General features: G+C 38.0%; 1 protein-coding gene across 3 annotated transcripts in view; it reads left to right on the top strand.

Moving 5' to 3' along the window:
• Positions 1-26,336, top strand: part of VPS13A (vacuolar protein sorting 13 homolog A) — a 265,264-nt gene that overhangs the window by 223,899 nt on the left and 15,029 nt on the right. For all 3 annotated transcript variants that reach the window (XM_027827923.3, XM_043547506.1, XM_043547507.1), the window contains 8 exons: positions 2,421-2,566; positions 2,670-2,751; positions 4,774-4,887; positions 5,316-5,391; positions 5,511-5,674; positions 5,991-6,036; positions 6,354-6,477; positions 8,546-8,660. In XM_027827923.3, coding sequence (XP_027683724.2) covers positions 2,421-2,566; positions 2,670-2,751; positions 4,774-4,887; positions 5,316-5,391; positions 5,511-5,674; positions 5,991-6,036; positions 6,354-6,477; positions 8,546-8,660 — 867 coding nt within the window. The remainder of the gene's footprint in view (positions 1-2,420; positions 2,567-2,669; positions 2,752-4,773; positions 4,888-5,315; positions 5,392-5,510; positions 5,675-5,990; positions 6,037-6,353; positions 6,478-8,545; positions 8,661-26,336) is intronic.

The raw sequence follows: 26,336 nt of genomic DNA, 5'->3' as shown, positions 1-26,336 counted from the left end.
ACGCCCCATTTCCATAAGCAGTTTTTGAAGGGTTTCTAAACATGGCAGTCTGCCTGCCACTTTCTCCCAATTAGAGACAGACTTGCTGCCTTTTGCCCACCCAATCCTGCACCCTGAGGCCTCAGCAGGTGTGTGATTTTTTTTAACATTCAGGTTTTAGAAGCACATCCAGATGGTGCTAAATAAGCCCTGCCCTCCATACATGTACGCACATATACACGCGCTACTTGCCTAAGAATTCTCTTAGGATTCTCAATATCAAGATATTCAGAAGAAATTGCAATCCCTTCTTGGAAAGGGAACCTTTGAGTTCTTGCGACCAGTTAAAATAGGGAAGAGGTTTTATTCCAGGCACTTCCTAGAAAAGACAGAAGATCTCCACCTCACTCAGGACCTCAGGGAAATGAATCATCTGAATTTTGTTTATTTAAAAAATAAAAGTTAAGATGATCAGCCTGGGTACCATCATGCCCTTTTAAAGGAAGGTGACTATATATATGTATGTTTTTTTGCCTTTAACCTTTGCAGATACCTGCATGTACAATGAGATACTGTCCAAGCACCTGAAATATCTCAAATTTGTCATAGACAACAGCACTCCCAATTTCATGTCTTGCCATTTGGGCTATCATTGGTAAATAAATGCTTGATGGTAGTCATGTCCTGTCTACACAGGCAGGAAGATAACTATGTCCCTTCTTGGATGATTGGTTTATCAAGGACTTCACTCTAAAATGTGTCAAAAGGTGAATCTGTGTCACCAGTGACATCGCTAGGGTTCATAATAAAACTCAAAGACCTAGCTTGCGCCAAGCAGACAATTGGAGTACACAGGATCCTGCTAGACACAGCACAACTCAAATCCATCTGCTCCAGGACAAGATCCAGGGCAATTACCAGACTGTCAAAAGAACCAGTAATTGACAGCTCAGACCATTATATGAATGTTTCATATGGTAAAACTGCAACAGTATTTGTAGTCCCTGTGGTATTTCTCCACAAGACCCTGAGATCCCAATGGAAGTAAGCGAACCCATGGACTCCTGTGTTGCGTGTATATGACAGACTACCATTGGGCCTTTCTGGCCTGGTGAAAGTTTGGGAACAATCTACAATTAAAAATGAACTTCCAGGTCATATTGGCTAGGAATGCATCCAGCTTACCTAGACTAACTCCAGGTATATTTGGTATCCATTTCAGCATATGATAACTAAATTGAAGGTTGGCCAGTGTCGCTTCAGACCATTATCGTCAGGTCCATGTGTGACTTGACACTTTCAAAAAACTGCATTTAAAAGCTTCTTGTGTCATAACATAGTAATATGGTTCTTACAAAGCTGATGAAAGCTTATCTTGAAACAGTTAGTTTCTATTATATTAAATTTCTTACATGAAAAATCATTTTGCTAGTGTCAGTGGCTTCATAGAGTGATTGGGCTTCAGGTTCTAGTGGCTGATCCACGTGTATATCAAAATTTACAAAGATGGGAGGGTGCTACGTACTAACTGGATGCTACTCTCCAAGGTGGTATCTGTATCTACCTTAGTGAGACTATCATCCATTCTTCTCATGCCACTTGCCCATCCCAGTGAGGCTTTTCTCCATGAATTCAAGGTTAATAGATCCTTAGGGCTCTGTTGGAAACAGGCTAATGGTAAATTTCCATGTACCACTAAGGAGTATTAAACCCAATTAGAATCCTGCTGAGAATCAGAATGCCAAGAAGTCAGTTTCTCTTGTGCATTGGTGGGTACAGTCTTGAGGTGCAGGGTGCTTGGAGCAGTTTTTTTCTTTTAAAATCTCTTTTGTGAGCAGGGGACAGGACTGCTATAAGTATGCAACTTTCTTGTAAACTGGATTTAATCAGTCAAAGAACAAAATGTTTTGTCAATGTGTTTGTGGTTTTTTGCGTGATTGACTCAAGTCTCCACAGGTGTTCACTGTGTTTTACTGTGTGATTTACTCAGTTTGCTGCTATTATTTCTAAAAAATGTATTAGGTCATTTTCTTTATCTTCATTCTTACCCTTTAATTTGCTGTTTGTCAGAATGTTGCTGAACACTAGATATGAATTCATTTTTTGAATGTCACTCTTATGAAATAGGAGTCAGTCAATTCCTAAATCAGGTGCCATGTTGATGAATTCCTTTTCTCTTTTTAGAAAATATTTGATTCAAAGTGCAAACGTTTTAGTGAGAGAGGGGGCAGATTCTGCTCTTCCAGAAAAATTCTGCTTTGGGCTTTCTGGTCTTGTTTGCTGTGTGATAATAGCGGGAAACTTTCTGATTAGGATGAAGTCAGTCAAGATTAGGAAATAACGTATGCTAATGACACCTAATGACTTTTTGTTAAAGCGTGAAGATACTATCCAATCAAATGTGGAGTTCTACATTCTCTTTCTCATTCTTATTCTTTCAGTTACATTTAAGTTTCTCACTGAGCACGGGTGGAGAAGATAGCAACAAAGAAGAAAGACAGCATGAACTGATTCCAGTTCAGTCCGTGAACCTTCTGCTGAAGAGTATTGGTGCCACACTCACAGATGTACAAGATGTTGTCTTTAAGTATGTTGAATATATAGTTTTATAATTTATAAGTATTAAATTCGCACTTTCAACACAGGGAAATTCATTTTGTTCTGCTCTAAATAATGTGGACTTCTTTTAGGTTGGCTTTCTTCGAACTCCACTATCACTTCTGTACTACACAACAACTACAATCAGCAGTTATTAGGCATTATTCAAAACAGGTTAGTCTAAATTAATTTGTATACTTCTTTGTTTAAATACATTATATTATATGCTGGAGCTACTTGTCAATGTACTGTATTCTTTTCTGGTTTATATGTTTATATGCACACTTGTTAAAGAAGCAAAGTGAAATGAAAATATTTGGTTGGAAACAGGCTAGTAACCTAGATTATGACTCGTATTTTTAGAAAACTATTCTTAAAATAAGGCTAAATATCACCTCATCTTAATAGGATACCAATTTTCAATCTAGTCAAATTTAATAAAAAAATAGTTTAAAGGTACTATATTTGCCCTGAGCTATGCTGCCATTTTTTTAGTTTACAATTCCATTTTTCTATGACTTAAGTGTTGAGCCACCAAAACTGATAAACAGACTGTACAGGGAAACAGATACTGGTTTTTGTGAAGCAGATTCTGGGACGTTTATGTTGAATGCAATAGTCCCACTGATTGCAAAGGTACTATTCAAGTAAGATATTTCTTGACGTGAGTAAGGGTGGCAGAATCAGCTGTATAGAGTATCGGTGGGTAAAGAGTGCAGTGAGTAACAGGGTATCACACTGAAATGGATAGTATGAAGTAAAACAGAAGTAACACCAGGCTCTGAGTGTTTTATCTCAAATTCAGTAACTTCTGAATTCTGATTTCTCCCCAGTCCAATGGTTTTGTTAAGGTCTCTGCATTTCCCAGATGAGATGCCTCCAGAGACTGCCACAGCAATGAGTCAGTGCTGTTCAGCACTTGAGACTCAACAAGCTGGTTCATCCTTGCTAATCAGACACTCCTCAGAGGCAAATCTAAAAATTCCCCAGCTTGGCCAGCCTCTAAAAAGAAGAGCACCAGGGTGCTTAACTCTGAAACTAAGTGACATGGCAAGAAATCTGACATCCTTTCTGACTCTCCCTGTCCCCAACGGGAAGGTTTGAATTCTGCTGGGTAAATTGCCCGACATTTTTTATCCAGTTACATATCAGAGTGATACAGCAGTGATATTCCTGATAAAGGACATGATAGTTCCTGCCAAGGGAGAAACAACCTTTACTCAACTTTCCTGCCAAGGCACCCTAACAGTCTTAACTCTGCCTTGTAGTGATACAATGAGAAAAAGAAATATGCAAATTGGAGAGAGTCCAGCAGAGGGAATGAAAATGATTAGGGGGCTGGGGCACATGACTTATGAGGAGAGGCTGAGAGAACTGGGGTTATTTAGTCTGCAGAAGGGAAAAGTGAAGGGGGATTTGAGAGCAGCCTTCAATTACCTGAAGGGGGGTTCCAAAGAAGATGAAGCTAGGCTGTTCTCAGTGGTGGTAGATGGCAGAACAAGAAGCAATGGTCTCAAGTTGCAGTGAAGGAGGTCTAGGTTGGATATTAGGAAACACTTTTTCACTAGGAGGGTGGTGAAGCACTGGAATGGGTTACCTAGGGAGGTGGTGGAATCTCCATCCTTAGAGATTTTTAAGGCCTGGCTTGATAAAGCCTTGGCTGGGATGATTTAGTTGTTGTTGGTCCTGCTTTGAGCAGGGGATTGGACTAGATGACCTCCTGAGGTCTCTTCCAATCCTAATATTCTATGATTTTCTGTCTTTTTCATCTAATCTGGGACGACAAACACTAATATGCGTTAGTCATAATTGTGCGGTTACTTCATGGTGTCACTACAGGGCAGAGTTAAGGTTGTTTGGCTGCCATAACAGTGTGTTTCCAATTTGGATTTCTTTTTAAATTTAACAATAACCCTGAATTATGTGAGTTCTGTTTGTTTGTTTTGGGTGATAATTTTAACATACCTGAAATATTTTTACCCTGAATCACTGATATGTACTCTCAACCTTTAACTCCATCTTAGCATAGTTTTTGTTTGGAAGCACTATATGTAATTCTGAGTATATTACTATATTCCAGCTAGAAACCACTCATCTAGTATTGAATGAAAAATATACCTTCCTTGTTATAGTAAAATTTCTATGCAAACCATATATTTTTGTAATGTTTTTACTTCAAAATTATTTTCATTTTAGGCCATTAAACAAATGTATGTTCTTATTCTTGGCCTTGATGTTTTGGGCAATCCATTTGGATTCATAAGAGACTTGTCTGAAGGAGTAGAAGCATTCTTCTATGAACCTTACCAGGTAAAACTGCCATTTAGCATCTTACGAAATACATTTGGTAAGCTACTTAGATGTTGTTTGAAATGTAGATATATTGTAAGGAGCTTTGATTTTAAAATTGGGTTTAAACTTTTAAATGCCATTTCTAGGAGATGCATTCAGTTCTGCCAAATCCTAGTATAATACTAATTATCAGGAAAAATTATAGCAAAAATTTGTGTAAATGCAAGAAGGGAACAGCCTTTTCATACAGTACTTCTGACAAGAGACTGTTCTTTACACTAATTTACTCTAAAGAATATCAAGCCCATAACAATTGGAATAATCCAGTGGCTGAATTTTGTTATTCTGTTAAAGTATACTTTTTATATAAAAATATGACATTCAGATAAATTACTCTTTTTCAAATAAGATTATTTCCTTTTTCTATTAACCTTTTCCCCCCTTAGGGAGCCATCCAGGGTCCTGAAGAATTTGTAGAGGGAATGGCACTTGGTGTTAAAGCACTAGTAGGGGGAGCTGTAGGTAAGCTGTAATATGTTTATACTTTTATCTTTTGATTAATAGTGACCATGTAATCTTGTGTAATGTGATCATGTTAAGTAGTTTGTGTCACTTTTACATAATCTTTAATTTTTCCATAGGAGGATTAGCTGGTGCTGCATCAAGAATCACTAGTGCTATGGCTAAAGGAGTAGCAGCAATAACTATGGATGAAGACTACCAGCAGAAGAGAAGGGAAGCCATGAATAAACAACCAACTGGCCTTAAAGAGGGCATCACTCGTGGAGGGAAAGGCTTAGTGTCTGTAAGAAATATCACTTTAGAAAAAATAAGTAACTTCATCCAATTTATCTATATAGACTATATTTTAATCATGCTGTTGCAAACTTATTGCCAAAGTAGGGTTGTAATTGTAAACTGAAAATATACTGAAATTATAAAGGAGGTATAGAAGCAGTAAAGAGCGTCAGTTGTTTCATTAATTTTCCATGGGCCTTAGTGTACTACCTCCAGCAGAACCCATGTTTTGAATCACATTAAATCACAATTAGAATTTTTATAAAGTAATACAAATACATTCTGAAAACATGTGAGTGAGAATTGTCTATTTCTCCCCATAGGGTTTTGTTAGTGGCATAACAGGAATAGTGACAAAACCAATAAGAGGTAAGTATAGTTCTTGCAGTGTGTTAGCAGTGCATACGTTCTTGATTCTAATATTTGTTGAGAGAGGTTGAAAAACTCATATCTGGTATACAGTGCATCTTATTGTTTTATACTTCAAACTTGATTGACTAATTTTTGGATGGACCATCCTAGGTAATGACAACATTGTGTAATTATTAGGGTAAATTAAATTGTGCTTTTTATAACTCAGTGAAAGTAGAAAATGTGATAGTGATTGTTCAACGTTTTCAAGTATTTAGGAAAGAAGGTTTATGAATATTACTACATAAAGATGTTTTTCTTTTAATTATTTCTAGGAGCCCAGAAAGAAGGAGCAGCTGGTTTCTTCAAAGGTGTTGGGAAAGGTTTAGTGGGAGCAGTAGCAAGGCCCACTGGAGGAATCATAGACATGGCAAGCAGCACATTTCAGGGTATTAAAAGGTACAGTATAAAATAGAATAAAGACAGAATAGCAGATAGCATGAAAGACCGGTACTGATGCTAGAAATGAATATATTCTGGTAGTTGTGCCTTGGTACTTTTTCAGGAGCTTTCAACTAATCATTTGTCTCCAGTGGCACAAATGCTTCAGATAAATAGTTCATAATCGGTTTATTATTTATATTGATAACAAACATCTTTCCAAATTGTTAAGGGTACTTTACAATAACTAAATCCAGAGTATCAAATAACTATAATTTAATACAATTACTCACCTACTTCAGCTGTTGTTGGCTTAAAATAACTCTACCTAAAGCCTCATAATCGAAACTCCTTCTATGAACCCCAGTCTCTCAGCCTGACCCTAAATGCCCCAAAGAAAACATGAACTTTGCAGGTTGATCAGAAGGTTAATGTATACAGAAGCCATGAAAGGGAATTCCAGGACTGACTGGCATTGTCAAGTTCCTCTCCTTTCCTGTTTACAGGGAGAGAGTTCCAGCACTTCTGCTGAACACAGCTGTGGATTGAATATTGTGAAACTCACACTCAGTAATATCAAGCCTTATAAAAACTGAATCTAAATTACCTTGTACTGCAATGGACAAAGAAGTAGGAGAAAATATTTTAAATGTTAATTATTTTATATTTAAATATATTAAATATTTATATTTTAAATAGCTTAGTCCCCAAATATAACTGAGCTAGAGCAGTTTAATCTGGGGTTGCATATCCCTACTTTTAAAATTAACTGTTATGAATAAAGTACACCACTTCTTGTATTGTAATCACTGTATATTAAAAAAAAAAACTAATTTTTCATCCAGTGCAAAGGAAAAACTTGCAGCTTCCTAAAATTGTTCTGTTATTAGTCATAAAAAAATAAAAACTTTTTTAGAAGGAGAGAGGCTCCCTAAGAGATGTCTACTGTTTAGATTTATGGTAACTAAACGCATCTGGTATTACAAGAGGAAGAATGCAAAAGTAGTCTGAATAATATTTTTAAAGTGTCTAAAACATTCCATATGTATAAATTATATACTTAAAATATATGGATATATCATATACTTTTTTTAAAAGAAATTATATTAATGCAAGATTTAGTTCATAAACTTCAGTGCACAAAAGTAAGGGAATAAAAGACTAAACAATTGATATAACATAAAACAATCTCATTGTAATATACACTTGTTTATATTTGCATGTTTGGCACTAAATTTTCAAAAATTGCTTGGCACAAATTTGTGCATGCCAGGCAGTGCCCTTAGGGGGGAGACAGGTTAGAAGTTATTACCTATCAGTCCAGCTAGTAAGTTTGATCCATCTTTCCTTCTCTAGACCTCTTCAATTATAAGTGACAGCTTATAAAGTTGACCATATTTATGCACTGTACATAAAGCTCATGCTGTTGACCATATTTATGTACTGTACTGGCCTTGCTGCTCTCCAGGATCTGGACCATTGTTTTTTCCTCATACCACTACCCTCCCCACTGCCTCTTGCTCTTTTTTTAAAGTTCCTTTGTGGAGAAAACACGGAATATGGAGCAAAGTTGAAGGAAGAACATTAGCACAGGGTTCTTTTACATGGAAATTTCAATGAGAGGAATTTTGTAGACATTCATTTACCATATAATTTTCTACAGAGTCCTGCTTGTAAATAAATACATACTTGTTCAGCCTTGTGTTCCATAAATCAGTAAATATGCACGCACATTTATATGCAGTATTTTTGTAGTCCCATTGACTTAACAATAAGCATGTGCATAAGTCTTTGCCATTGAAGCCATAGTATGTGTAATGTGAATGTATCGCATAAATAATAATCATCCTGACTAGTCAGTGAAGATTACAGTTGTCCAATTACTATAGCTACATGTGCCTCAACAGTCAAACTGAAAATTGCATGTAAACTACATATAGAGAAAGCAAATATGTCATTTTTATCAGTATTTTAAACATTTACATAGGATAACTTTAGGAGCTTTTTGAAAATATGGTATTTTATAAGTATACCAACATCTGTGTTAAATATGTAACATATTTTGAATTTGCTGCTTTGTTTTCAGAGCTACAGATTCATCTGATGATGTGACAAGTCTGCGCCCACCTCGTTTCTTTTGTGAGGATGGAGTTATTAGACCTTACAGGTTAAGGGAAGGGACCGGAAGTCAGATGTTACAGGTGAAGGAACTGAAACGTAATTTGGTGTAAACTTGCATATGGGAGAGGAAAAAGCCTAACTCAGTTTTTCCAGAATTTTTACTCTTATTTTGTGTCCCCTGCCAGTATATTTCTGATATTTAGTAACCTGTAGTCTCATTTGTATCTTCATTGCATGGGTTTTATGGCCAGTCTGGCAGGATTTTATAGAAAGACAGCTAATACATGACCTTTCAGAAAGAACTTACGGTATAATTTATATCAGTGTCCTTAATTATGCGCACATTCCCAAAGTGGCTTAAATAGGAGAAACTTGCATGTGTGAGTTTTAGGCTTTTTAGTTTTGTTACAACAGCTGCAGGAAATATAGTTTTTCTTTTAATAACTTTTTTTTATATTGTGTATTTAGCACAATGATATTTATAAAGCACAATGATATTTTTGCCTGAATTTTAATTGGTTAAACTCTTCTGCAACCACAGTGTGTTTTTAATTTAAAATGTGAAAGTAATGTTTTTGCAGAAATTTGTATTTGAGATACATGGACAGTAACTATATTTATATCACACTGCTTCAATTAAAAGCATTTCACTAATTTTTAACTGTAGCATTGTTCGTATACATCATTTTATGATATTAGCTGAACTGCTGTGAATAGATTGATTCAAGATGTGTAATTCTGCTTTTTATGCTGTCTGGATGTGTACAATCCCATCACAATTTTTCAAATGGAAAAGGAAATAGAATATTTTTTTCCTCTAATGGTTCTGTTTTTTAATTAAACAGTAAGATAAAATGAGGAGTGTATTTAGATTTCATAAATTTTTAAATAGTGTGATATTTTAATAATTGAGATGCTTCCTATTTTTACCTTAACCACCTTTAATGGAAAGTTAATATGTAATTCTAACATTACAGTTAAAGTACTTTGAACTGATTTTACAGTATGTCCATAAATAAGATGGAAAATTCCTGTCATCTAATTGTCTTTCATTATCATAGAAACTGAATGTTAAAAATATCTACACCTGGGAAATGACAGAATCAATAGCTGCTAGTTGAATGCAAATTGAAGAGGACGGATAGGATGTTCTAATATATATGAAAGCATTATATTAGAGATTTCCCTTCAGTACCCTAGCAGTGTGTTGGAATTCCTGAGATCCAGAGATGAATTTGAGAAAGAGTAGGTGGCCTTCTAGAGGATGGATGGGAAGTTACATAGCCAAACATTTTCAAAAATATTTGTTACCTGGATAGGGTTTTTGTTTCATTTAGAACATATTTTGAGATGCTGCACTGTGCGTCATTTGAGATGCTGCACTGTGTGTCATTTATATAAAATTAGGATCTGTCTGTTTCTGTGTATTCTGCTATATCTTCTCTACTGCCTCCTGCTAAAGGGGTGCTTTTCTGAATCAAACTATTCTAAAATTAAAATTGCTAAACTGAGTTAATATTATACCTTACTAACGAGTTCCTTTTCAACATTCTTTGAAGATCCTATAACACTAACGGCTATAATCTTGCTTTTTTCTCTCATGGTGCAGTTTATATTTCCTGTGCTATTATCTTGCAAAACACATACTAACCAACAGCATGGCCTTAATTGGCAAACAGTTAAAAACTGCTACTGATAAACAGCACAAAAAGGCCTAGTCACTATACTTCCTCTTTCTGATAAGACAGTAGGGTTCTTGATGTATTTCCCCTTTAATCTTTCATGCCATGCTAGTGAAGCAGAATGCTAACAAGACAATAAGTCCAACTCCTTGAATACAAATTATATAATTATTTTGTATAGTTTATGCTCCATTTAATTTTGCAAGTGTTTGGATTAGATAACACATTCATTTGTGAGCAAATGAGTAGTTTTGAGAGGACCTCGAAGGCACTGGCTGATAGATTGATTCAAGATGTGTAATTCTACTTTTTATGCTGTATAGAAGGCTACAATCCCATCACAATTTTTCAAATGGAAAAATGATAAGGAAATAGAACATTTTTTTTTCTCTAATGGTTCTGTTTTTTTAATTAAACAATAAGATAAAATGAGGAGTGTATTTAGATTATCATCCTATACCTTGGAGAATATTCTGATGCCCACTGACGTTCAAGTGACTTTAATCTTCAGAGAAAAGCAATAGTCACCTTAAGCATGTCCCTTTCATGAAATAGGATTTATACATTAAAGCTCTGATCTTGCAATAAGATGTATGGTGGCAGATCCCTATGCTTACACAGAACCCTACTGAAATCATCGGGTCTTTGTGTAAGAGCAGTATTCTGCCTGTGCCCAACAAGTTTCAGGTTTAGGTGAATCTTTGGTGATTCATTTGCTGATTGTTATAGACAGGTGTATGACTCCATTAACAGGGGATTGGAAGGGTTCTGTTGTATCCTGAATTCAGAAACCATTTCGGAATTTGTCTGCTTTTTAAAAACTGACTGACTAACTTGCCAGCTTAAACTAACACTTCTGCTTTTTTTTCTTCCCTTATCATGCTTGCAGAAAAGACAGGCCTACAGGGAATGGACTAAGACTCACAATAATAGTGATGATGATGATAATGACAGTTAGGAAAATATGCACCATTCAAATGCATGAGTTTTTGTCACATTAATTGGACTCTTAGTTTATACTATTAAATGTTGTTGCTGCCATGACTGCCATAGAAAGTAACTTTGATTTTAATTTTTGTCTTTTAAAAGTTGTACAAAAATATAGGTAAACAAAATATATGATAGTATTTAAGCAGAGAATTTAAGAATATAGTAAATATATTTATGTACTAAGTTGACAGTCAGGAGCTAATGTTATACTCTGATTTAATGATATTTTTGCAGGTAAATTTCCATAAATTATAATCTGTTTTTTCCATTTTCATCAGAGTTTTAATATTTTTTTTATTTTAAATCATCATTTGTTAGCTAAGATGCCTTTATAATATACATGCGTTCAGTGTAATCTTTTTGAGCTGTACTGTGCTTATTGATATTAAAAATGCTGTTGAATATTTTGAATTCTGTTTATTTGATATTTCCAAAATATTTTGTCTGACTTTCTTTTAATAACAATAAATTTGTTTAAAGTTTATCTAAAAAAATTGATTCATCTGTTCTGTTCCAACATCATCACTCATATTTCCCAGAATTAGATTATGTAAAAAAAATAAGGTTATGGAATATTGCTATGATTGTCCTAGAAAGGTTAGTTTAAAAAAACTTATTAAAATTCAGGTAATCATTCTGATTTTTCATTCATCATTTCATTTTCAAGATAACTGGTTCTTAAACATTCATTTTAGTTTACACATGTTGAATTTTTCTATTAAATGTGGATCCCCTTAAAATCCTTTGTTGCCAGCTTAGAAGATTTGGTTCTTCATATAATGTGAAGCATTCTTTTTAGAATGCATTTATACTGTCATTTACTCCAAAAATTATTTTGTAAATGCATTTTGGGAATATGGCCTTCCTTGTTTTAGTCTTGTATGTTATTCTGTACAGTAACAGGTATAAAACATACAGGTCCTCATTAAACTAGGTGGAAAATGCAGAATGCAAAATAACAAAAGGCTTACACAGTACAGTATTAGATGTAAACTTTCAGTTGTCACTGTAAATGTTCTTTGTTTCTTTGACAAGTAAGTGCTTTATTTACATTTCTTTACTTACTAGTAGACGTGCATATTTTTCTCTAAACCAGTTGATCTTTTATACATCTAAATTTAGGTATTGGAGGCAAAGGGGCATTATAAAAGCGTTTACAGTACGTTTGTCTAGTAGTATGTGTTGTGCAAACCAACTCTTTATTCAAGTATCAGGAAAAAGATTGTCCAAAAAAAACCTTCCCTCATTAGTGCCAACTAAAACCTTATCATATTTATCGAAAGAGTCAGCCTCCTCTAGTGCATCCAGTTATTTCCTTACAGCTTTTGATGGGAGAACTACCTTACCGTTCAGACTGCTCATCTTGATTTTCATGCTGTTGCTACTTCATATGCTTTAGAAGCAGTTGCCCAGTTTGCATTCTTGGGCAGTGGGTGGAGGGATGAACATTGAAAGTCCAGATAATAGGGTGAAGAAACTTGATTTGAAAACTCATTTCAAAGGGAACTGCTGGTGCAGAAGATAATTATGTACCTTACACTACTGTTTTTTTCTACAATATTGGACTCTTCAAGAGAAATATCACAAAAATGGTTTAGAGAAAATATTGCATTTCATTACTGCCTTGAGATTCTGCAGGAAAAATATGGGAGTATATCAGACATAAAGTTATATTATAATATACTGTATTTGAAGAAAGTAGAGGAAAAAGTGAAAAGAAAAGGAGTACTTGTGGCACCTTAGAGACTAACCAATTTATTTGAGCATAAGCTTTCGTGAGCTACAGCTCACTTCATCGGATGCATCAAAAGTGTGCATTCTTTAACCTGAAAAAATTCATGCTATGCCTAAAAGGGGAAATAGTTTTAAGTTCATCCTTCTGAAAAGGTCAACTACAGTATTTAATGTTCCCATTATGCTTTATTAGATTTATTGCTAGCAAACTGTAACTTTAAATTCAGCATCTGACATTTCCCTTTTCTTTTTGTGCATTTTTAACATGTATAATTGGCTTTTTTAGTATAGTTCCTTCTGTTTGTGCTTTACGTCCAACTTCCACTTCACTCTATAGTGGTATACTTGCTAAATCAGGGAGTCTCAATTTTATTTCCTTCATAATGAGGGACACCTTTAAGTAAATGGAAACAAGTGTTTGCTTTTAGTTCAACCGTGCAAATTAACTGTAAAAATGGCATTGAGTTCCATGTTTCTTTTGACTCAGTGATTTCATATCAAATTGGCTCAGTTTATAAGTATAGGAGCTAAGTCAGGTTCTTTTCTTTTTTGAGTAGATTAGCCACGTATTCCACATTTAGATGTGTGCACACCCAGCACCTCGGAGCTGGAGAATTTTGCCTAGCAGTACTGTACAAAGCAGCACTCATGTTTCATGCTCATTGTCCCTCTCCTGGCTATCTGAAGCAGCACCACCTTGACACCCATCAGTTCCTTCTTACTGCCCATGGCTAGAGTTGTAACTCGGTGTGGTTCTTAAGCTCACAATCTCTCTCTAACTCTTAGTGACTTTTTCTAGTTGTATATAGTTAGTTAGTCCCCTTCGTGTTAGTTAGATTTAGTTAACTATTTCCCTAGTGATGCCCTCACTAGAATTCAATTTGTAAATTGTTTACAAAATGGACTAAGGTGGCTAGGGACCTTCACCTAAAGCTGCACCTGCTCAAACAGGTCCTGTGGCCTGCCTTGGCACCGAGGCTTGCGTCAGATCGGAGGCTACCATCGGGTTCTGAGAGTGCTGCCATTTTGTGCTGTGGAACCAGACTCTGGCTGAAGAAATGGAAGGAGCCGCTCCCCATCGTGTGCACTGAGGAAAAGGCCTCATAAGACCAATCGTGATCACTCCAGGTCTCGTGGAGACTCTTTTGCCGCCTCTAGAACTGGCACGGTGTTAATTCTGGCGTGCGGGATGTAGCAGGACCCTCTAACTGCTCCCCACTACCACTCAGGAAGGTCAAAGTCCCTGTACCATCAACTCGTGTCCACTGAGTCCAGTACCAATGAGGGTGATGCTGGCACTGGCTGTTTACACGCCAGCAGCATATCAGGCAGCAATGGACTTCTTCCACCTTTCTATCCCAATTTCTCCCTTGGTCCAGGACTTTGCTGGGGCTATGTTGTTTATAACCTTGCTGGCTGGGTGAGCTGCTGAACCTTTGGGTCTGTCAGCACCACACCTTGATGTTTTCCTTCCTCAGTCCATGGAAGTGGGTCCGGGAAACTCCTTGATACTCTTGCATCCTGAACCGCCGATGTTACTACGGCGACACTCACCACCCTTCACTTCAACACTGTCAGCTACGTAGGTATTGCCGCTGACTTCAGGGTTGATGTTGCTCTTGGCACTGGGAACAACAGAGGCATATTCGATGCCAGAGGTACCATTTCAACCATCTGTGCCAGTGCCTGCCTCTTTCTGGGTGATGTGAGTCGGACCGATTACTCACACCCTCAAGACTGCCTCCACTTTTGTCCCTCGAAACCCAGCACTCCTTGGTGTCGAGGTTGGGTTCTTCCTTCTCTCACTCTCCATCACCTGGTCCACATCGAGGGCAGTCCATGGTGAGCCATGGGTACCAGGATTGTCGTTTGTCTGTGTTCTTTTCTAAGCTGCATTCACTTCTGGAGCAGCAGCGTCTCCATATATTAGATGTGAGAAGATGTCTAGCCTTCTGTCTGGACAGAACTAAACCATTTTGTGCTTCACCTCACCTATTGGTGTCATGTGGATTGTAACATCCTTTATCAATAGTGCATAAGAAATAGCTTTGACTAAGCCTTCTTAGCAGGTGCGAACTCATTATGTGAGAGTGCAACAAAATCAATAGCATTCCTAGGTGACATCCCAATATTGGACATTTGCAGGGCTGCCCTGTAGTTGTCGATACATACAGTTAGGAACTATTATGGCATCATCCAGAGCTGATGCAAACTTTTGGAGGGCAGTCCTGGAATCCTTGTTTAGATTGACTACAAGCCCCATCTTCTGTGAATACTTCTTGTGAGTCACCAAAGTGGAATACATGGCTGCATCTACTCGAAGAAAAAAAAGAAACGGTTACTTACTGTATCTGTGCTTCTCCGAGATGTGATTCAGGCATATATTCCATGACCCATCCTCCACCCCCTTTGCATCGGAGAGGAACTGAGGAGTGTCGAGACAGTACTGCTTTATATAGCCAAGGGAGGGGCTATGAGCACAAGTCACCACCACCACCTCCTACAGGTACTGCAAGACAAAATCCACTGCCTCTGGTGCTCTGGGTGTTCACACACCTAAGTGAAATACAAATCTGCATCACATCTTAAAGAAGCACAGTTAAAGTAAGTAACCATTTCTTCTAAATAGGGGTGATTCTGGCTCATATGTTCATGGTATGGCCGCTTCTTGAATCCTGTATGCAGTTCTGGTTGCCTCATCTCAAAAAAAAATATTAGAATTGGAAAGATGCTGAGAGGAGCAACAATGAGTGGTATGGAACAGCTTCCATACAAGGGGAGAGTCAAAAGCCTGGGACTTTTCAGTTTAGAAAAGAAACGAGTAAGGGGGATATGATAGAAGTCTATAAAATCATGAATGGTGTGCTGAAACTGAATAGGGAAGTCTTATTTGCCCCTTCACATACACAAAAACTTGGGGTCACCCGATGAAATTAATATGATTTTAAACAAAAAAAAGGAAGTACTTCTTCACACAATGCACAGTCTATCTGTGGAACTCATTGCCATGGGACATTGTGAAGACCAAAATATAACTGGGTTCAAAAAAATAATTAGAGAAGTTCATGGAGGATAGGTCCATCAATGGCTATTAGCCGAGATGGTCAGGGACACAACTCCATGTTCTGAGTGTCCCTAAGCCTTTAACTGCCAGAAGTTGGGACTGGACAAAAGATGGATCACTCAATAATTGCTGTGCTCTGTTCATCTCCTGTGAAGCATCTGGCACCAGCCACTGTCAGAGACAGGATACTGGGCTAGATGAACCATTCGTCTTCCCAGTATAGCATTGTGTATGTTCTTCTATTACCACTAGTAGTCCTGATGCAGTCAAAGTATTAGAGGTGTATAGTTAATGTGCATTTGAGACATAAATCCACTTGACATCTTGAAGCAAAGATTCTGAATTTGGATCTTAATCAGTATTAGCTGATCCTGAAAAGAATTCTGCTCAGTCTCCTATAGTTCTGTTGGTTCTGCAGTACTAAGAGTAGTAAAAAGCAGAGTGTGTGTGTGTGTTTTTTATATGCAGTGTTGTTGTAACCATGTTGGTTTTCTAGACCAACTTCTGTTGGTGAGAGAGAGACCAGCTTTTGAGCTACACAGAGCTGTTTCTCAGGTCATTTGTAACTCGAAAGCTTGTCTCTCTCACCAGCAGAAGTTGGTCCAGTAAAAGATACTACCTTTCCTACCTTGTCTGTCTGTCTCTCTCTCTCTCTTTCTTTCTCTCTTTCTAAATAAAAATATGGAGCCATTTTTATAATGTCACTTTTTCTGACCAAAATTGCACTTTTTAAAGCACTGTTTTTATCAAATCAGGAAAAAATGTGTTTGTGTTTGGATGTTTCACCTGCTCCCACCACAAATAGCCTGTTTTGAATAGGGTTGTAGATGGAAATGTACTCCATGCTTAGAGCAATTAACAGATTGACATAGCCTGATGCTAGCAGAGGTACCATTTTTCTCCAAAGCCTCAGAAACAAACAGTATGATAGATAATTAACAATATCAAATACAAATACAGTTATGCCCTGATCTCTATTTCTTATACACCCAAAAACTCTTACTGAAGTTAGCAGTTTCGTTTGCACAAATAAAGCAGGAACAGAAACATGCTGCTATTGTTATAATTTAGCTTGGAGTAGCAAATTCTGTTCACCAATTTTTATTTGTTTTGTGTATTAAGGTTTTAGGAACACTTGTTGACCTTACAATATCATGCACAGTTCATTCACTTAAACTGATGCCATCAGGGATTTCTGATTGTGTTAAACAGGGTATATATATTCTAGTTGTTCTAACAGCTTGATATGAGTGTGTTGAAGGATTTGTACTTGGTACTATTAAGACTTATTTTAGACAGTTAAAGTTACCAGACTACATAAACATGGACTAGGCCTTGCTGTGCATTTAATTAACTTGTTTACTATATTGTAACTATTTACTATTGCACAGCTTCTTTCATTCATCACTAAAATACTTTCACCTGTGGAATTCAGAGGTGGTCCTTTGTTGTTGCGGGGGTCTCCAGGACTAAGCGCTGCCTAGCCACCAGATTTTCTGCCTCCAACTGCAGGACAAGGTGTCAGTTCAGTTTCTCATGAGCATTTTGTTTTATACATTTAATTTTTTCATTAGTTTTCATGCAATAACTTCATTTCAGCTTCTAGCTCCTCTCTCTCTTTTATGAGGTGAGGAATCAGGCCTCTGGTTTCTCTGGAATAGCACCTTTTGAATGGGCTCCTCTCTCCTTCGTTGCGGCAGCAGAGAAGCTGTACAAGCATCAAGCGAACTCTGAGATGTTTAGGCGGCTTTTCAGAATGCTTAGAGGGCAAGCTATGACCTGCTGCCAGAAACCATCGACCCTGGCTCTGCCAGGATATGGGCTTGAGAAGGCGAGCTGCTGCTGTCCTGCTGCCACAAGCTGCTAACCCGCGCTCTGTCAGGTCCTTGGGTTTTGAATGGGAGAAGTGTGTAGGTCCTTGACCGCGGCCTGAAGCCATGACTCGACCATGGGAGGCTCAACAAAGAGCATGAAGATTTCCACAGAGAGAAGAACCCCTGAACAAGCAATGAGGGTAAGTCTTGTAAATTCCAAAGACTTCAGGTCCCAAAAAAGCAGAAGCAAGTGTCTCCTTCGTAAACTACCAATATGTATTGTTAATGAGTAAACCATGTAAAAATTGTGGTTTAAAGTCTTTCTCCTTTGCCTTCTAACCCTCGGGGTGGGAGGGAATCTTTGCTGGGGTTTTTCTCCTCAGAGGGGCTCTTACACAGTGCCTCTCTGTCAAGTTCACTGCCCCTTTCCCACCCTGCAGTATGTGTGGGCAGAGAAGCATGTTTCTCCTGTGAAGCCCTGCTTCAGGTTGCAGTCTAATGGGACTTGTGCCTGTCTGGCTTTCAGCCCACAGATCCTCACTCTGCCAGGGAAAAGTGCTTAATCTAATGAGTGGGAAGGGGTCCCTCTCTCCACCCTTCCCACTTTCCATTGGCTAGCTTACATTAAAGCATCACAAGCATTCCACACACTGATCAGAAGGGAGGCGCATGAGTATTTCATGTCCTTGACAGCTGCACTATAATGGGAATACAGGGAGGCTAGTGAGAAATGCCTTTCCGTATTAAAAATGACCCCTGCTTTACTCAGTAAAGCTCTGAGTGATACTAAGTCAGTCTGAAAGTGGAGCTCGCCAGCCTGGGAGAGCAGGCAGGCATCCTTTCAGGTGCTTGGGGAGGTGTAGCAGGCTTTTCCCAAAATCAGGATATCTGTACCAGTTGATGGGTTCCCACACCAGGATATATAGCATGCTACTTCTCCCCATACACAGCCAGGGAAAGTACCACAAACACACCATCCAAAAAAAAAGTTAAACATAAAGGAATTTCATAAGTTCTGTGAACCTGAGGTTGTTGCAGCAGGATTCCCACCAGCGGAAGACACAGTTCCATTCTGGAAGTGTGACTTTCTTCCAAAAGATCCCATGGAGAACAAGAGTGAAGACATACTACACAGCAATTTTAATACCTCAGCTGTAACCATTCAGACAAAGATTTGGAATGAGGGGCTTTTGATTCTATTCTGGTCAAATCACTTGATGTGACCTGTCACAAGAGCAATGGTTCTTAATTCAGTAGCTATAAAGAAGTCATGTTAGCAATAGGGTCATCCTAAACAGATATCTTGGGCTTGCAAATTAACAGATGAGGAACTGTTCAGGGAAACAGAAAAATCAGTGGAGTAACTGAATTAGCAGAGAGGTCTCTACCCTCACTATCAAAGCCAGCATAGTCAACACCAAGACTATTCAAGAAGGGACTGTTCCCCATTCAGAGTTAAAATTCTGGAGAAGAAGCTCCCAAGAAAACCTATATATATATATATATATATATATATATATTTTCTTCCCAAGCTAACAAAATTCTCACCATGACAAAGACAAAAGGAGCATTTGTGTATGAGAGCTCATAATTCTTGTACAAAACTCTTAATTTTGATCTACCCTCTGCACCCAGAGTCCTCAGAAATGGCTGTTAATCACAGCAAGACTCATATCGCAAGTTATGAATTTATATCTGTTCATGGACAATATGCCAATCAGTACCCTGTCCAAAGATACAGACCCTCTCATAATTTGCCAACTGCAATAGAATATCTGGAAGATGTGTTTCTAAAATCTCTGCGTATACATCCTTTTAGTTCACTTCAAGATCCCTGTCAGTGGCACATCTGAAAAAACACACACAAACTTGGCCACACAGATTTAGACCCAGTGGTCCATCAAGTCCAGTATCCTGTCTGATAGTTGCCAGAACCAGTTACTTCAGAAGAAGGATCAAGAAACCATGTAGTGGGTAGATACGTGGTGATCACAGGGGAATTTGCCTCCTGCTTCCCACTGGGGGTTTATGATTGAAACATGACTGTTACTTCCTGGTTTTGGAAGGTCTATACCCAGAGGTCAAACTTCTTTTTGAAAATGGAAATCGATCCCTGGGCTCAGAAGAATCTGCTGATTCTAAGATAGTTCACACAAAGGACATAGAAAAGAGGGAAAAGAGAGAGCCAACGTCATCCTCCTAGTCCCCTGTTGGCCCAGGATGCGCTTCAGACTTGATAGACAGCCATAGAACCTCCATTCCACCTGAAGAAAGCACCAGACTTCTTGAAGCAGGGTAGTCTTCTTCATCCAGACCTGGATAACCTACAGTTAACAGTCTGGGCATCAGAAGAGAGGTGTGTAGTTCAGCAGGGTTTCTCTTTTAGCCTCATCGATCAGTACTTTTTAATAGTCAAACAGAACTGAATCAGGAAATTACATTCATTGGTATGGTCAAAATTATTTCTGGTGTAAGGGGAGAACAGAGACTCTCTGGGACACAGACTGTCTCTTTATTTGTATAGTATCCTGCACAGTAGGGCCTTGACCTCTAGATGCTATCCAATACAAATAGTAATAATAACTAGTGATCTGTGCTACACTAGAATTTTTACAGAATGGTTGCTTGGAGTCCTACAATCAAGCACCTTACAAGAGGTGGTAACAACCCTAGCACCATACTGTAGGCAGGCACATCAGACTTCCCATCTGAGTATCATTCAAGTTTCAGGATTATTCAGAATGACAGATTAAACAAGTCTGTTGCAGGCCTTTCTAGTTGGTATTCCCTCTGAAAGATAGGGTATAGAATTGGTTTCTGTATCCATACAAGAACCAAATTACTATTGTTATGTATAAAATGTTGTTCTTACAGCCCCAGAAACCTTTATGTTCGATGTAAATTCTTTTCACAATTCCTGGGAAATGGTTCTCCCATTATTTTGTTCCAATCACTAGCACCCCCTTTGGAATGTTGTGGTATAAATTGGCATTCCTCGCACTGTAAAAATATATCTCAAGCATATTGAGTACACACATCAACTATACTCCGTTCATCTCATTCCATCCAAAATGCCAGGGCATTTAGTGCCTCAACATTGCTGCAAGTAATATGTTAAAATCCGGCACCACTTAGCATGCTGCATATCTCAGAAACTATTCACAAAGGAAGAATCAAGTCTCCCTCTACAAGATCCTTGGTGGTATTATATGGAAAAAGTTTGAGCCTCAAGGGAGATTTGCAAAGTAGGTAAGAAGGTATTATTGGATGAGGTCCCAAGTAATGTTAAATTACAAGGCTCTTGCTTTGTTGGATGAACTTCTCTTTGCCTGTTGTTCTACTATAATAATAATAATTAATAAAGACACTGTTCATCCTCTCTCCTACTTCTGTGATTCATTGCTTGCTATTTCCCGTTCATGATGTATGAGGAGGGAAAGCTGTGCAGCAGAATGATAAATTTCTTACCTAGTAATTTTCTTTCTGTTACCAACTTCTCTCCTCATTCAGCCCACCCTAGTAGTTGGTAAATGACCAGAATACAATTTTTTACAATTGAATTTTTTCTCTAAAGGGAGACTCGGACATATATATATAAATAACCTTAAGATAATTAGGATACCAAGTTATCTTAATGCTAATAATCTGTTGGTGGGGTATTTCTGCAGCTTTGGAAGAACTCTTCTGGTGGTCTGAGCTGAAGACTGGGCTTAGTTCTGGAGTCTCCAGCAACAACACTGGACCACTTCCAAATTCTGCAAGTGGAAGGCATTACCCGTTAGTGATGAATGCGGAGAGAAACTGAGAAGATTGTCAGGTAGTATATTTTTCAGTATGTTCAGCTAGCATGGCTGGTTAGCTGAGTGCAAAGAAGTGTGGCCTAACAGATTCACAAGTGCTATTTAATCTCTAGCAGTTTTCTGGTTCTTGCATCCTCCCCCGCCCCCATTTTGTCTCACCTAATTAAGATGGCCCTTAAATCGTTCAAATGTATGTGGGCCAGTTCTGAGTGGGCATCACCCATACTGTTGGCAATTGCCAGATGCCAGTCCCTACATTGTGGAGAGATGGTAAAGTGTAGTTTTGCTGCCTCTGTTCTTACTCCATCTCCTACTTTCAGAACTATGAGAAGCTCCACGCTCTCCAAAAGAGTGTCTGTGTGTATATCTCCCCCATTACCCATCAAGGGTACCATATATGCCAGGAACTTCGTATGCAGGGGTAATCTGTACTGCTAGTAAGAATAAGCTGCACAGAGTGGGAAGTAGACCTGTGCTTCAATTTTTACAGATACTTGTTTTGGGGGTCCAGTTTCACAGATAATTTTTGTCCTCCTTTTACATCTAATCAGTGAAACATTTGCTCAAATCGGCTGGTTCTTTGAGTGCTGGTCTGTGTGTATTCCACTGTGTACTCCATGTGCCTGAGAAGAGAGAATTCTAGCAAGTAATGTCCATTGGTCCGCTCCTGCACAGTTTGTTTCCTTGTCCTCTATACCTAAAGTATAAGAGGCAGTGAAGACCAACGCCTCTCCCATTCCTTCTTGCTACGCATTACCTGAGTTGAACTCCTCTGGTGTCCGAAACTGATTCTCTTCAGTGTTCTTTCCTGTAAATATTTAAAAGTTACTGTTAGTAGTTTTTGTAGTTAGATAAGTAGTTAGTTAGAATCTTCACCCTAGGGGATCCCCCAGACTCTCAGAGCAGGACTTAGATTATGCCCAGGTTCCTGTGTTTTAAGAATTAAATCTCTTGCCCCCACTCTTTTTCAGTCAGCAACAACCACCAGTGCTGCCTGTACTGCCTTGGAGAAGCTCATATGTCATAGAATCATAGGACTGGAAGGGACCTGAAGAGGTCATCTAGTCCAGTCCCCTGCACTCCAGTGGTGGAAATTCCACAACCTCCCTTGAAAGCCTATTGCAGAACTTAACTACACTTTACAGTTAGAAAAAAAAATGTCCTGACATCTAAACTAAATTTCCCATGCTGCAGATTAAGCCTACCTTCAGTGGAGATGGAGAACAATTGATCACATCCTCTTTATAGTAGCTCTTAACATCTTTGAAGACTGATACCAGGTCCGTCCTCAGTCTTCTTGTCTCAAAACTAAACGTGCCAAGTACATTTTAACCTTTCCTCATAGTACTGTAAACATTGTATCGTTTTTGTTGCTCTCCTCTGGACTCTCTCTAGTCTATCCACATCTTTCCTAAAGTGTTCCCCCCCAAAAATTGGACACAGTACTCCAGCTGAGACTTCACCAATGCCAAGTAGAATGGGACAGTTGTGTCTTACATATGACACTTCTGTTAATGAGCCCCAGAATATTAGCTTTTTTTTTTTGCGCAACTGTATCACATTGGTGACTCTCATTCAATTTGTGATGTGTAACCCTCAGATCCTTTTCAGCAGTACAACCACCTTGCCCTTTATTCCACATTTTGTAGCTGTTCATTTGATTTTTCCTTCCTAACTATAGTTCTTTATACTTGTCTTTATTGAATTTCATCTTGTTGATTTCTGACCAATTTTCCAATGTGTCAGGGTTGGTTTGAATTCTAATTCTGTCCTCCAAAGTGCTTGCAACCGCTCCAGGCCTGCTGTCATCTGCAAATTTTATAAGCATACTCTCCACTTCATTCTTCATGTCATTAATGAAAATATTGAATAGTATCAGACTCGGAGCTACAGAAAGTTTCTTTCACATTAGCAAATGTTTCTTCAGTGTTTGTTTCACAGCTTTAAAGAAACAATCATTGAGAGTTCTTATCCTTCCGCCACTAAGAGTTTTACTTTATCATGGTGTTCTGGGATACAATCGTCCTCCAAACTATTTATAGCTGTATAATGCAGAACACACCTTTAAATAAATATTTGTTACATCACTCAATAGGTACAGTTCAATTTATTTCAGGAGCGTTCCTCTGTTAATACTTTACTCTAACATGCACCCATAGAATCTCTCATATGTAGTTTGAATCAAAATGGTAAATTAGGATTTTTTTTAAATGTTGTAATGTCCCTTTCTTGTTCTTAATACATATATGCATGTAGGTATTGGAAGTTAAACCTCCTCACATATTTAAATATGGCAGTCTCACCAGTAAATTGTTAATCACAGCAGTTTTGTAAAAGTAAGTGAAATTATAAGATACTAGGTATAAAGATAGAAATGGAAAAGACCAATAGCTGTTATCTCATCTATCCTCTTCAAGTATAGATTGTTTCCTACATATTTTCTGTTCCTTTACCAAAAATAGGTTTCAATGTAAAGTGATGTTGCTTTTGATGTATCTGTGTCAGTACTCTTTTAAAAAAACAAAAACAAAAAAAAACCCCTACCAACTGGAAGAGGAAGATTGATAATGAAGCGTTTGAGGCAATGGTTTAATTTTAAGTGGGGTCAGTGGAGATAAGTTGACATCTTCTGATGGCTTTTTGATCTACTCTGTGAAACAAATTGGTTGCCTCAGTTCAGTTTCCAGTGGATAGGCATCCATGTCACACAAATCATCACCTTAGTAGGTACTGATTGTCCAATTAGGACAGTCTTATGCCTTGTCTACACTACAGTTTTGTTTTGTTGACAAAACTCAGCTGATGTAACTCCCCTGCTATGCTCACATAAAACGAGAGGCATAGGGCTTATGTCAGTGTAGTTAAGATGACAGTGTCTCTGTAGATACTGCATTCCTTACATCAGCTATTGGCTGTCATAATTCTCAATTTCACAGCTCTGCTGCTGCCCCTGTCTCCGCTCCAAGCTTGGCTGCCTCCCAGGCTCCTGACTCGGGCTCCCTGCTAGGAGACCTGCTGCCCCCTGGGGTCCTGGCTCCGTGCTGGACTCCTAGTCCAGATCTCCCCACCGGATGCAAGAAGCCCGGGCTTTTCCCCCACTCCCAGCTAGGAGCATGGAGGCGAGAAGCCCTCTAGGGGGCAGCTGGGCTTCTGGTGGGGAGCAGCATGGAGCTCAGAGCTCTGGCTGTCAGTCCCCCACATTGCCCCTCTTCAGTAGATGGAAGTGCTCCTGGTGAGGACGTGCACCACCGACAGAAGGAGGATAATTACTGTGGTGGCTGTAAGTCAACCTAACATAAGTCAACTTATCTTTGTAGTGTAGACATAACCTTAGTGGAAAGACCAACAACTACGTCCACATTAGATAAAAAGATGTACATTTAACATGTTAGCTGGTTGAGGTAAACCTTACAGTCCCCCATAGAGTTTACCTCAGCAAACTAATGTGTTAACGCTGTAACTGCTTTGTTTACATAGGGATTTTAATGTGTCAGTAAATGCGTGTTTAAAAAATACTCATTTTTTCCTAAAAAAGTCAATGCCCAAATGCACATGAAAAATCCTCTGTCCTCTTTCTTCAGTAATCCACCCACATTAGGATATAGGCTAAGCTCACTCAGAAATGTGTTTAAAGTCTCTTGTTTCTAACAAGTTTATAGAACGGTTTCTTTGACCAACATGGCCAAGGCTTTTTTTTAGAAATGTATAATGAAACTGTACTGTAGATAACTAAAGTATGTAAGATTCAAATCTTTATGAAGGAATAATTTAGTTTTATTAGAAAAACGGTAAGGATGAAATCCTGTCCCTATTAAAATCAGTGTGAGTTTTGCCATTGACTTCAGTGAGCCCGGATTTCACCACAGGATTTGAAGAGTTGTTGACTGAGTGTGCTCAGTTTTCAATTCTTTAATTTAAATTATATTTTAAATGTTTCCTTTGTCCAGTCCTTAGGTGTAGCTATGGAAGATTGTTGAATAAAATAATACCTGGTATAAACTTAAGACCTTGACAAGGATAAGCAAATGTTAATGAAGGCATTTTTTTTTTATTTTGGAGATCATCTTTTCATTTTTCTGTTGTGATTTTTATAATAAATGTATTAGTCACTAAAATTCTAAACCAATGTAATAACTGATAAGTTAATGGAAATTTCTAAATGTTTCTTGTGCATAGAATTGTATATTGTCCATATGTATTTTTCTCCTTGTCATCGCATTGCATGAATTTTGTCTGTAAACCAAAAACATTTTATATTGGGTAATATCCCAGTTGTTAAATTACTGTATACAAAGGAAAACATAATTTTTAAAATCTGTTAGGTCAAATGGTTTTCGCTGCAGTTTGCTTATAATAGAAATCTCCAGTCTCACTGTAGGACTTCCTAATTTGTTTTTATTATATTAACAATGGTTTCAAGTGGTGAACAATAGTCGCCACTTGGCTCTATTCTTTTAACTTGAGAGAGGACTTGACCTCTGAATCTTAGAAATGATTTTGGAAACTTTTAGGTGTACAGTATTTCAAGGACTATTTTTTGGTTATCTGTTCTATTTTCCATTTTAAAAAAACCCAGTAATACAAAGGGGATGTTTGTGTGCGCTCTAATGGAAAAAAGAGAAAGTAAACAGCTCTTGTCCTTATTTCCCAGCAACACAGGATCCAAATTAGA

This window comes from Chelonia mydas, chromosome 5 (assembly GCF_015237465.2).
Source record: "Chelonia mydas isolate rCheMyd1 chromosome 5, rCheMyd1.pri.v2, whole genome shotgun sequence".
NCBI classification, from domain to species: Eukaryota; Metazoa; Chordata; order Testudines; family Cheloniidae; genus Chelonia; species Chelonia mydas.
The sequence above is the reverse complement of the archived record's forward strand: the minus strand, read 5'-3'. Positions and strand labels throughout refer to the sequence as shown.